Here is a 13877-nt window from a genome sequence, read left to right as displayed (position 1 = left end):
AAATCAGGAGCGTACCCAGGATTTTTCAAAGGGGGCGGGGGGGGGGGGGTCACACTGTGTCAAAGTGAGGGTACTCACCAGATTGTCATGTCGTTTTCGCTACCTGTTGTGAGTTGTTTGCTTAAAAAAGGCTTACAAAAAGGGGGGGGGGGGAGGTCACGGACAACCCAAGACCCCTCTATCTACGCCCCTGTAAATTAAGGAAGGTTAAGCGATAGTTTAATAACCTGCGTGCATAGCAGGCGTAAAACGGGGGAGGGGGATGAAGACGGACGGTGGGAGTGGGGAGTGGGAGTATTCGATATATTTAACTAGGTTAAGAGCTTTTGCAATTCCGTTTACACGCAAAACGGCATGCGTAAAAATTGAAATCCCATATCTCACTGAATTTTTCTTGCAATTCCCGCTGCTCCCCGTGATTGAAATCCCCGCATCCCACTCCTGCTTTAACTGGACTATCCCGAAAAGCCAAATCCTGCATCGTGCGAGACCGATACGTACCTATGGTGGACCTTGCTAGTTTGATGCATCAATGACGTCTCTCTACTTCATTCCACATTGCCATAGAAACCTCGTTTTTACATGTAGGTGACGGCAAATTTCGTCTACTTCGAACAGAATTCTTCTTTTCCAGTCAGTTCCAATTTTTGTTGTTGCTGTTTGTTTTGTTTGTTAGTTTGTTTTTCATTCAGAACGGTTTTAAATGTCCAGTACAGTGCTAATCATTGGAGTCCTGGCATTATTCACAAGTCCAACTGACACAGTGAACAAGTAACTAAGGAAAAACGAAGCGATTCTCGCCAATTCTACTGAATTTACCCTTGAATTTCTCCGCTGCCTGCTCTCTTTCCACTCTGATTTGAGCAAGAAAACCTCTACTTTCATTCCGATCCCTGACACCGACTGTATTCTGATCGCCCCCCCTACTTATAATGTTTACCAACTTCACATAAAATGATCGTTAACGTCCTAGCAATCGATAAAGAAAGGCCGAGCGTGATTCAACCTATCATAACAAAACCATGAACCAAGTTGTCCAGAAGAGAATCGAGTCACTCTGTCGAATATACCACACTACGTTGCTGTTCTCGTCAGTTTCCGGGTCGAGAGCATTTTCGAAAATAACAGATGACCCTCACAGACGAAAAATGTGTTCAGGTAATAAATCAGTTCTGTAAATTTGTAAGATGTTCAGTAGTGGTAGTTAAGCATTTTCAATTATTTCCAAGGAAAACCTTTCAACCTTTAATTACATTTGATATCTTTAACATTTAGACCGTATGAGCGCGAGAATTCTATCGTGTGATAGTTCCGGCCAGGGTGCTACCTAATCGACAGCCATCACACAGAGAAATCGAGAGCGAATCATCTACTTATTTTAGTGTAAATCTCCGAGATGTTCAAGACTCTATCTAAATCCTCTTCACAGACACTTGGAAGACGCAACGAAGCGGTCGCCGTTTCGTTCACAACCTAGAGAAAATGCTAGTCTACACTGCTAGTCTACTACTATCTACCACAGAATAGATAGCGAGTACCGTAGCCAGTAAGAGAACGGCAATCGTGATAGAATGCTACGTGAACAACAGTTTTCCTGTTGTCAGCCAAGCATAATGGTCGTCCCGAGATCTTATTAGACTTACTTGTACTGCGTTGAATCCTCCGTAAGAAAAAAAAAAGATGGTGCAGTTTACCATAATCGCGAACCAAACAACGCCTATTAAGCACAAGGTCAGCCATTTTTGCTTTTGCAATAATTGTTCCCAGCGGCGGGGGGGGGGGGGGGGGATAGAATTCCCATACAAAAAGGACGGGGGTACTCGTCGGAAATTTTGAAAAGAGCCCCTAAGAGGTACCAAGATCCTGTTTTGTGGGCGTGGTTTGATAATTTTTTCACCCCAATTCTAAAACAAAACATTATCTCCTCTCACATTTTTTTCGCCTCAGTACCCTAAAACACACCGCAAAGCTCCCGCTGTGGACCTTTCCAGGCTAAACACTCTAAGAGGTGCCAAAACCGCCTTTTTTTAACGGTAAGTGACAGTGTCACTTACGGTACATCGATAATCTTTCTGGTGCGGCATCTTCGACATCCGATTCGGCGATCCCGTCGAATGGATCCTTGTCGCGTGAAAATATCATTGCGTTCGGCAGAACGCAGTTCTAATCGGGGAGTCTCAATGGGGTTTAACCGTTAGCCGAAAAAGGGCTAAATATTTAACCGTTAGGCGTAAAAAAGCTTAAAATTCAACCGTTAGCCGTAAAACGGATTGAAAACCGTTAACCGTAAAAAAAAAAAGAATATTAGCGCAAATTGTCTTGTAAATAACTCGATTTGTGTATTGTTTAGCTCTTCCCCCAGCAGTATACATTCAGTCAAATCCGAAGACAACGAAGGTGTATTTTCAAGCTGAGAAATCTAACCAAACGACGCCCACTGAGGTCCTCCCTGTCGTTGGCGAGGTGTGCACAGTAACGTTTGTAAACGATGCCAGAGTTCCACATCTAACGCTCGGGTCCGCAGCCGATTTCAGTCAACTGGAAGAGTACGAAACAGATTCTGAGGACAGGTTCATGATTTTGTCATGCACCACACCAATGGAAATTAACTATTATATTTCCAGTTAATTATTATATTATAATGGAAAACAATGGTAATTAATTTCAGTTAATCGTAACGGGAAGGAAATTGACCGTTAGCCGTTAAAGGGTCAAATATTCAACCGTTAGGCATAAAAATGCTTAAAATTTAACCGTTAACCGTAAAAGCCACTCCCCATTGAGATCCTCTAATCGGGCAATGAGGGAAAATCAATTTGCTCCCCCCCACCCCTTCACCCCCCCCCCCCCAAAAAAAAAAAATTATTCAGGGGGAAATGTCGACGTCATCGCCATGGTCGTCCATGTTCTTTCTTTCGAATGTTGTGCAATATAGCGGACTTTCGAGCGTCGAAACAGCTTATTGTGGACTGTACCGAATAAGTTGTTTATTTAAAGTTCGAAGTCAGTGTTAATGGCATTTAAAAACCTTGCAGACAAGTCGAAATGTGTAAGACTTCGTGCGAACAGAAAGCTGTAGTTTGGCTGCGTGTTGTGTACTCTCTTCTCTTCGACCAAAACCAATGCTGCTTTCTGCTGAATAAATCAAAGGAGGAAATGTGTTGTTTCGCTTCGCTGGCCTATAGATTTCTGCGTGCAAAATATGTAACATATAAACCCAACGAAAGTGTTTACATAGGAAACTTGAAGAGTTCAACTCCCACAGGATTGCTTTGGTACACCAACATGTCCTCGGTCATCCTCCGTTTCATTGTTTCGGAAGTGAAAATGCCCTGTAGCTGTTCCCCCAAAGCCAAGGCGTTTCAAAGTCGTGTTCGTAAACAGAATAATTGTCCTAGTTTTGGTAATAAAAGTACGTCGTCTCGCATACCGAGGGAACAGGTATCGTTTGTGTCCATTTACAAGGGCAGTAAACTACAAGGGCCGTATAAAATATGGACTGCGGACTGCGGACTGCGGACTGACTGGGTATAAAACACGGACTTAAGTATAAAACGCCGACTAAGCATTACGGACTGGGTATAAAACACGGACTCAGGTATAAAACGCGGACTGCGGACTAAATGCGGCCTACCGACTGCAGTTCGGTTTTTTTACTGACCGGTCGTAACTAATATTACGTAATACATGTATAAACGAGAACAAACCCTCTCGTATGCATGTGCTTTGCGATCGATTCATTTGTTTTCGCTCCTGCTGGAGGGAGGCCAATTTCACGTCTACCTAACAGCTCAGGCAAATGCTGTTCCTAGAATGTTTGCTTTTCTGACATACCAAGCCTACCAATACTCGAACGCACTCTTTAATCCACGGTTACTGTTATTTCTATGGAGGATTGGTGACTAACGTTTCGACAATCTGAGCGGAAGTTATTTTCAACGGGGTTAAGAGCAATTCCACTCACTTCGACTCAGTGATAACCATATATTACTCGAGAACCGAAAAAATCATTTGATCCAAATAGGAAAAATGAATTGCCCTTGTTTCAAAACAATGAAGAACTTCTAAAGTTAGAGAAAAAACCTCATTGGTTCAACGACTGACCACTAGGCATAACAAGTATGTCGTGACGTGTGTTATGAATAAATTTTTGTTAGAGAGACCAAATGTACCTATCATAATGTTTAATTTAAGCTCGTCTGCGGTTACATAGACAGGCTCAAGTTGCACAAACTTTCTTTCTACAAAGATCTATTGAGAATATGTGCGGTGTCGCGCGCTGCTGGTCCTCGAAGATAGCTAAATAGATGGTCGACCTTTCGTCTATTCTGTGAACTTTCGCGTGGTAAAGCTTCGCTTTGGAGCACAGCAATCTCTCAACATGACTCAGGCGAGCTTGATTTGCAGTGTGGTTATTTCGCTTGTTTGGTTTGGGAGTAGGATTTCAGCGCGTGAGTAGTTCTGTTGATTGTTTTGTTATCAGCTAAATTGTAGCTATCGTTGCGTGATCACGATGTCTAATGCACCACATGGCTTCCATTCTACGAAATCGCTTTATCCCCGAATTGGCGGTTGCTTGAATTACTAATGTCACTGAATGTTATGTTTTAAATTCGGAGCGCTACTGAAATTATCTGAAGCTAGGATGAAATAATTGCCTTGTAATGCAGCGTAATATCACCTAGCTCGATGTTCATCACGATTCATAGCGCATGCAATCCTGTCCATTACAACGTAAGAGATCCTCGTATTTTTTTATGCTTTTTTTTGTTTCGTTCACTTTGAATTCGAGTCGATAATCTGTACTTTTTGCAGCCCGACTGAAAATCACGAGTTGATTGCCCCAATGAGAATGAAAGAACATTGTATTTAAAAGGAATGTTTCTGGCGGGAATAAATAGCATGAAGAAAGACAATGCGCTAGTATGTACGTTGATATCTTGTTGCCTGAAGTCTGTCGGAGGAAGTCCAAGTTAACAAGTTTGAAAAGGCTTTGATACTGAAGTCACGCAATGTAATACTTTTTACAGACATTCATGCATAACTAGTCAGACGTCACGCTAACGTAAAAGTATGCAATGAAAAAAAAAAAACAAAATACGTTTAAACAATCAAAAAATAACAATAATAATATAAATAATAATACTAATGGTGAAAAAGAAAAAAAAAAAATCCGAAAGCTACAAAAGCGATAACCCAAAGCGACAACGCCACAAATAATTGTCTATAGATTAACGGTCATGCCAGTTTAATTTGGGTGTGTGCATTGACGGACATAACCAAGACATCACGGGGTTAATTCGTCCATTTGACGAAAGACAACTTTATTCTAGGCTCGATTTCGGTTACTGCCAGTCGGTTTTCGTCTGGGTCGTTTTTGGCTAACAGCCTTTGGTAATGGAGCGTGATAGAGGCTACGATATTTCAGCAAGCTTCAATAAGCATAAGAAAAGATCATCAAAACATCTCCTAGTTAGATCAGTTATAAATCAACATCTGGTATTAAAAACCGTAAGCAGTAAACCGGAAGCTGATGGAAATTGAGAAAAATAAGCAGAGGGAGCCGACCGTATAAATTGATTTACTGAATAACTTAATGGCGTGCCAGGTAAGGGCTTTGAAATCCCAGCTTATGAGAAAAATCGAATTTTCGAAATAAAATCAGTGGTCGGTTTTTACAGTGACAGCCTCTTAAATCACTTCTCGCGGGATTTTTTTAAACGAGCTCGATGTGCATTTCTCTATAGCTAAACAACTGAAATTTTATATACTCATTGTCTGAACAACATTTTGGAAGCTTCTATTGATTTTCTCCATTCTATTATACCATCATGATATCTCTTCTCTTAAGAATTCTGTATTCTCTGAATATCTATTGAAACCTTACAATAACAGGAGACTGACTAGAAACCTTTCAGGTTACTTCAGTCTCCAGACTCGAATGCACATTACTATTTTGTCCTTCGATTTATTTATATACACTACTTTTTTTTAAGAGTATTGGTTTTCCGGCTGAGGCTGAATATTCTCATTTTTTTGGCCGATTTTAGGCTGAAAGTATTCTTGTGAATATTCTAAATATTCTTAAAATTTCGCAAATTTCAGCCTCGATATTCTTTTAAACATATTCTTGTATAAAAAAGAAAGAGTCATGTAAAACTGTAAATGTATTAGTGAATAAAGTTGTTGTTGTTGTTTGTGTGGCTTTTATTCTTAGTGCTTTTCTCTTTTCTCAGAGGACCCTAACTGTATGATTGATTTGGCGATGGTTGTGGATGCTTCAGGCAGCGTAAGGGATGACTGGAATACTTTGTTGACATTCGTTGTCGATGTCGCCAAGAGAGTCAATCCTGGCCCGGACGGTTCCCATATTGGTATGGTCCAATTTGGAAACGAGGCCCAAAAAATATTCGGTTTTTCAGAGTTTAATGAAGACACTTACAATGAAGATGAGTTTATCGATAAGATAACATCGATCAATAGACCATCATCACAAGAACGCACCTTTATCAACAGAGGTCTTCGTCTCGCAAATCGAGAAGTGTTAAGGGAAAGATTTGGGATGAGACCTGATGTTAAACAGGTAAGTTTTCTTATGCATTTCCGTTATGATACGGGCCATGAGCACTGACTCCGAGAGAGGGAAGAGTGCTCAAGTATAAAAGTGAACAAGAGCACTAAGAACAGTTTCTTTAAGGCTTAGTCAGTGACTTTAAAACTCGTCGGAAATGTCAAAAAACTCGACCCAGGTCTGGCTAAAATTTACTCTAACTGCTAAGAAGTATGAGTTCAAATGCTACAGCTATTCACAGGCCTGATAGTGTACAGAATTCCTCTTTTGTTTGAGTGTAGATTAAGTAAATGCTTTTAAACAGCTTTTCTTAACCCTATTCAGACCTGCAAGTTTACAGCTTTAAGTTTTGAAGCCCCAACCAACTAGAATTACATATACAATTTCTAAATATTAAATGGTGCAATCCTTAGATTTTTGTGGCTTTCCCAAAATATACTCTTTTTTGATTAACCACTTCCATTCAAAAGAAAAATAAATGAATAAATTAAAATACTTTTGCTTCCTCCTCCCATTGCCTTTTCCCGTTGTTTTAAGGAAATATATAAATTTTAAAAGGGAATTTCGTTTCTGACGTAGCTCCTTTAATGCTTTCAAACTCGATGGAATATTGGTGCAGACGGTTTCAGCCAATCAAAGGAAATAAATGATGTCATGCTGAAACCAAAGTATATATGTTTTGGTTTCCTGTCTCCCCTATCATTTTGGACTCAAAAGTGTCTGTAGTTTGTACTTGTAGACGTCAGGTTCTGCATCATCAGTAGCACAAGTGGTTTTAAATGCATCTTGCCAGTTGTTTGCTTTCTTTTTTTTCTGGAGTACATTCAATCAGCGTTTTTTCAGCTTCAAATAAACGAAAACGGTAAACAAAAACACAGACCTATGTTTTGACGCGCCATGATGTAATTTGTTTTTTAATTTTCTTTCTCGTGGTCCCATGAACAAGACTGTGTTTCACGATCACCCACACTATAAGCTTAATGGCAAGTTCGTTCTATGGGACACGCCTGCATGGGAATAATCGCAGTTGAGTTCATCGAAACAAATATCCAGTCCAAGAAGATGACGGTTCGGTACGTAACATAAACGAGTTTTTGTTTTGTTTTTTTAAGGTTACCCTACTTATCACGGATGGCAGACAAACCCAGCTAAGTAACCGAGATGAGCCCAAACCTGAGCAAGTGGCAACAGCCATGAAAAATAGAGGAATCTACATCGTTGCTTTGGGTATTAGTGCTGCCGATCCTGTCGAGTTGTGGGGTTACGCATCCAGACAAGAAGACACAATTTTTGTGGAAGATTTCTCTCAACTGAGCACAAAAGTTGTTGAAACCGCTGAAATTCTTTGCCCCAGTAAGTTACAATAAAATGCATCCATGACATGAATTAAATTCAGAGCCCTAAAAGCCGACTTAGCGATTTCACCCATTTCACCCCAGCGCCCGTCTGCCTGTCCAAACTTTGTCAGAATCTTAGAAGCTGGTGAAATCGAAAGCAACAACCCTAGCCACCATCGCAATTCTGCAGTACCGTGCATAAATCTGTCACTAACAATATTGCTTATCGTTTGTTCACAGCTCCTACTACTACTGCACCGCCCACTACGACACCCCTACCAACGACCACTCCTCCACCTACGACTACCACTGTTCCACCTACAACCACTACTGCTCCGCCTACCACTACCACTGCTCCGCCTACCACTACCACAGCTCCACCTACCACTGCCACAGCTCCGCCCACCACTACCACAGCTCCGCCTACCACTACCACAGCTCCGCCTACCACTACCACAGCTCCGCCTACCACTACCTCTCCACCTCCACTCCCTGTACAATATGTAAGTCTATAAATATCTTGTCCAATGTTTCTGGTAGCGCAGTTTGGTCTTAGCCTGATGAAGTAAAGCATAACTCAAGAGCAGATCACAAATCACGGGAATAATTTTGTGGTAATTTTTAGAGCTGAAAGCAACCCACGTGGCTCCTTGTCAGCATTAGCCCTTTTTAGAGAGCACACGGTGCGAGGACATTTCTTTGACCTTGGTGGGATTGAATTCACGAGTTATAGTCTAGATTAGGAAACTTAAGCGACGCCGACGCCGAGGACGACGACAATCCAAAAAAAGTCGAATTTATATTTTACCAGCGAAATTCGCGGCTGTCTACTTCGCCAATGGCTCTAAAAACGCGCTTAAGCTAAATATGCAACGACGGCGTTCAATTCCATATGAAAATATGAAAACTTCGCTCGCCCTCCTCATGATCAGACTACGCCTAACTTGGTCATTTCACTTCCTTAGGGGCCTCACGCATATACGACGGCTACGGCGAGGACGACGCCTAGTAAAAAATGTGTTTCTATTTTACTTTGGAATTTCTCATTTATCTAGCTTGTTCAGCGTGTTTGTCGGTATTAAAACTTTCCCCTGCTGAATATACTACGAATGCGTTCAATTCCAAATAGAAATGCGAAAAATTTGCCGTTGTGGTCCACGTTCTCCAGACAACGTATAATTTGGTCATTTCACGTTGCTGTTTTGCAGAGGACGGCAAAGAAATGTACCAAGATTTATAATGCACTTGCACAGCCATTGTTTTGCCCATTAAACGTTTTGTTTGGTGACGTTCTCGTCGCCGTCCTGGTTTGCTTAAGTTTCCTATTACCATTGCTATTCCGAAGGGGTCAGACTAGAGCCAGACTTTGGTAACTAAGGTGGTATTTCATGACCCCCGGTTAAAGTCATACTTTATTGGCAATGCAATCTGAGTGAGCTTGCTTCTTGCTATACGAACAGTCAGCAACATCTCCATACTGATGTGAAACTTGCAGCTCGTAATAATTACGCGAATGAATCGCAAAACGAATCGTCTCAACTACATGTAGTAGTATTCTCTATTTTCCAATTGCCCATAATTCACTCTGTTTGCCCCCCCCCAAATTTGCATAAACTATTGTTGTGAAATGCTCTTGGGAATATGCAGACCTCCCAAAAGCATTTCACAACAATAGTTGACGCAAAATTTGGGGGGCAAACAGAGTGACTTATGGGCAATTGGAAAATAGAGAATACGAAATATATGGACTCGAATTAATAAAAATTTGAAACTTTTAATATGGAGCGTTAAAGAGTTGTCTCAATCTTGTTCTTGCATGGACAGCAAATAATTTTGAACAGAAACTTTATTGTAATTATGTAACGTTTTGAAAGCTAAGAATATAGCACGTGGAGGAAACTGTTCTCCTTTCTGAAGCTGTCACAAAAAAGAAGAATCAACCATCAAAGATTAGAAAGGAAAGGTGTGATGTATAAAGTATACACTCATGGGATAATACGGGCTATTAAAAACTGGATCATTGGATAATGCAATTCGAGAGTTTTCACTGGCCTAGCCATCATGTTCTACAAATATGATAAGCGTACGCTCGATTTTTTGAGGCGTTTTTATTTTTATTTTAGTTTAGTTTTCTACAACTTGGGGGCGTTTTTAACAAAACAGTTATTCCACTCGCGCTTGTTGGATGTGAGATGATTACAGCCAATTCGGCGCTACGTGACTCGTTGGCTATCTATCATCTCAAATCCAACGCGTACTCGTGGAATAATTTAATTTTTAAATACCTTGGGTCGTCGTATTTTTCTTGAGACGTCGTATTTTTCTGAACAAGCTAGCGCTCCCTCAACTCCGCATCAATATATAACATTGCGGAGCTGAAGGTAATGGTGTAACGGCTTACCACCGGAAAGCAGGATCTCTCTTCTCGTGAATTTAGCTGAACTTAATCGTGTAAGTTTGTGAGGTAAAAACGCGTCAATTAACATATATAGCTTTCGTTTAGCTGTACACCACACTCACAGAAACGCTTTTCTGTGCTGGGCTGTTATGGTCTGTTTTGGTTTTTTCTTTTCCTTATTCTTCTCTATTTCTTGGCTCATTGTGATCCTTCTTGCACATAGCTTGACTATATGACAATAAAATGGTAGTTGCTCTAGTTTTAGTGTGAAATGGTCAGATGAAATAGCTGGATGTTGTTTGTTTCCGTTCTCTGTCTTATTTTAGATCGGCCCGCCGGGGGACCCGGGACCAAAAGGCGACAAGGTATGTGGACCTTATTGTGGAATTTCATAGAATTCAACCATTCGAAAATCGACTGTCAAGGAGATGTATCTTGAGCTGTGAGTTGAAATACCACCAACTTTAAAAAAAATATATCGCATTTGCATTCGATTGACTGCGATCAATCAAGGCACGGTAATCTGAGGGGAGTGAAAGCGTATTTTTCACTTGAGTTGCGACCAACTTAGAAATTACGGCAAATTACTGGAGAATAAATATCTTCAAGATCAATTTAAAAAAATTAAGTATTAAAAAAAAAAAAAAAACCGACACTGTTTTGTCAGTCGTTTTACCAAATGTCGGCCTTTCATGGGGTGAGGCTAAAACAGACTTAATCCTTCAAGGTAGGCTAATAGCAGCATGTAACAAGTAGTTTCGCATTACTTTATCTATTATTTAGACTGCCAACAGTCTCTCTTTTCGTTGAAAATTGGTAGGGAGAACGCAAAACAAGTAAACGTGCGAGCGTGACTGTGAGCGTGCTCGCACTTTATCTTTTATTTCTCTGTAGCAGCTCCTACACTTTGGAACACTCTTCCGTCTGACATCAAGAACAGCTCCTCAGTGTCCCTTTTTAAACATAAACTAAAAACGTTCCTTTTTAAGAAAGCATTTTTATAACTTTTTAGCGACATTTTTTTATTTTTACTTTATTTGTCTTAAGTGTTTTTAATATTTCTAACTGTAAAGCGCTTTTGAACTTTTAGGATATTGGCGCTATATAAATATTTTATTATCATTATTATTATTATTATTTTATTAGCAGAATTCTACTAGTATACTAACGCAAAAGCTGTAATCTGATTGGCTGAGCCATTGCACACTATCAGCCATTAGTATGCAGTGGCTTGGTTTGGTCGACAAAATTGCAACATTTCCTCTTTTCTCCGTAGTTTTGAAGGAACATTTACAAAAAAAGAATAAACAAAATTCCTGAGAAGACCAGAAGATGAGCATTTACGGTTTCTTGAATTAAAAAACCACGAAATTTTTGAAAGAAACTGATAAGCACGCATACACAACTGCAAATGTCAAATTGACAATTAATTCAGTCTTCGAGAATTCTCTAAGGCTTGAAGTTTAATACTAAGAACAGAAATAATTGAAATCGCTATTTGAAGGAAATTTCAGTTAGAATTCTACTAAAACAATTAGATTATTCGCTCTCGATTTCTATGAGGTGATAGGCCGAAGGCCTCATCAACTATCACCTCATAGAAATCGAGAGCGAATAATTTAATTGTTAATTACGATATGGCTTGTGTTTGTAGCCGATATAGCGTACTCTCCGATTGGCTAATTCTCGGGCATTATTTTGCCGTGATGCGCACGAGTCGATTATGGGCCTGCGAAAACAAAGCAAAAGGAAATTAAAACAAATAAAAATAAAGCATTCTATAAGCCATCAAGAGAAAATATCAAGCTACGAGTGACTTGACGTTCTCTTGGAGCCATATAATAAACTATTTATTAACCTCAAACAGTCAGTCTTTTCGGGAATTAAAATCTCAAACATCGGCCTTGACGTATTGACCGAGCGTTAGCGAGGTTAGGTCTTCGGTTTGAGATTTTCCCGTAAAGACCTCACTCCCAGTCAAAAAGCAGTTATTATTTGTTTTTGTTTTGTTCCTTTTAGGGGGGTCCAGGACCTCCTGGACCAGAGGGCCCTGAAGGCGACAGAGGCCAGGAAGTAAGATGTCAATGAGGAGCTCAAATTATAATTACGAAATATATCTAACCATCTCCTGGCAGCCATGGCCAGAGAGGAAAAGCACATCCGAGACAACCTCTTACACAGGGAGCAGTTTGCCTTCAAAATTAGAAGGGGGATCTGCCCTGGGATACACCTTGGTTTATTTCTCGAATGATCATGAATGATTGTGATTGAGGGGACGTTGAACAAGGCCACTCCAATCTAATTTCCTGTACACGCATTATACATCTTATAATAGCAACTATGCCACGTTCCTATTTCTATAGTCGTCTTTCAATGCTAGTGAGTACTTGACAGACGTAATTAACAACAACAACAACAACAACAAATCATTACAAGGCGTATTTGGCAGCCGCGATCAACCCATGCATTTCATTCCCTTTCTGCTCATTTAAAGTGATCTTCCAGGTTACTTTGAGATTGGCAACTTTCCTTTTCTGAAACATACGCAAGATCCGGGACCATGTTGTTCCAAGAGGGATCAAGTTAGTAATCCATCTCAAGTAAATTTCGACATTGTACCCAGCTCTTCAGCGGTCAGTGTTATCACACGGGTTGTGTGGAGGTTTTCATGATCAAGATTTTATGGGTGTATAATAAGCCAATTGGGCTTTCCGGATGAGAAAAATTTGCGTCATGAGATTGGTTATTTCTAGACCCTCCTGCGATTTTCAAAAACCGGGAGTAAGTAACTTTGAGTGATTACCTTGGGAATAAGGCCTTTATGGGTGAATAGTTCACCGACTGTAGTGAAATGCCTTCTTATTCATAAGGGAATGCGTGGGCAAACTGACTCTTCCACTGCCCCGTACCAACTTTATTTTTAAGGAACAGTTTTAGCTATAATAGTGCGGTATTGCGGAAGAGCTTATCCGTCAAACTGCGGCAAGCACAAAATCTCACCACTTTTAAATCTGGCTGTAGCGGTCTCTTCTAAATCATGTAAACAGTGTAAAGACACGGCATTCATCATGGGAGAGCAGGCATTTTGTTTCAGTTTATTCTCTTTAATCGATATAATTATGTTCGAATTATTAGTTTTCTTTTTGATAATTGTAATTATAATGGTACACTCTTTTTTTTATAAGAATATTGTTTTTCCGTCCTAGGTTGGCTATTCTTATTTTTCTGCCGATTTTAGGCTGAAAATAATTTTGTGAATATTCTTAGATTATAGCGTCGAGCATACGCCTAGTGCTGTTTTTGTTGCTTTTTGGCTAGTTTTGCCGTTTAGATTGAGAGAAGAAGGATTTTATACGGTTTAGGTGAAAACATATAATTGTATTGTACTTACAAATTTTCTACACAAAGAAATTAAATTCTTTTCAAAATCTTAGCCTCGGGTTTATTCGTAATTAAAATATTCTTAAAATTTTGTAAATTTCAGCCTCGATATTCTTATAAAAAAGAAAGAGTGCATTACTTCATCCTCTGTTGGTGAGGGGCAATCCGTCTAACTTCATGTTGTCTTTTT

The 13877-nt window shown here is 40.0% G+C and overlaps 1 protein-coding gene across 1 annotated transcript in view; it reads left to right on the top strand.

Annotated features, from left to right (window-relative positions):
* The first annotated feature begins 4176 nt into the window (after positions 1-4176).
* The window catches only part of LOC145486212 (uncharacterized), a 54605-nt gene continuing 44904 nt past the window's right edge, over positions 4177-13877 (top strand). The window contains exons 1-6 of the mRNA XM_081464823.1: positions 4177-4451; positions 6237-6583; positions 7684-7924; positions 8149-8411; positions 10633-10671; positions 12326-12379. Coding sequence (XP_081320949.1) covers positions 4382-4451; positions 6237-6583; positions 7684-7924; positions 8149-8411; positions 10633-10671; positions 12326-12379 — 1014 coding nt within the window. The 5' untranslated portion in view covers positions 4177-4381. The remainder of the gene's footprint in view (positions 4452-6236; positions 6584-7683; positions 7925-8148; positions 8412-10632; positions 10672-12325; positions 12380-13877) is intronic.

This window comes from Orbicella franksi, chromosome 5, assembly GCF_964199315.1.
Source record: "Orbicella franksi chromosome 5, jaOrbFran1.1, whole genome shotgun sequence".
Lineage (NCBI taxonomy): Eukaryota > Metazoa > Cnidaria > Anthozoa > Scleractinia > Merulinidae > Orbicella > Orbicella franksi.
Note: the sequence above shows the minus strand (reverse complement) of the source record. Positions and strands in the feature narration are given on the sequence as shown.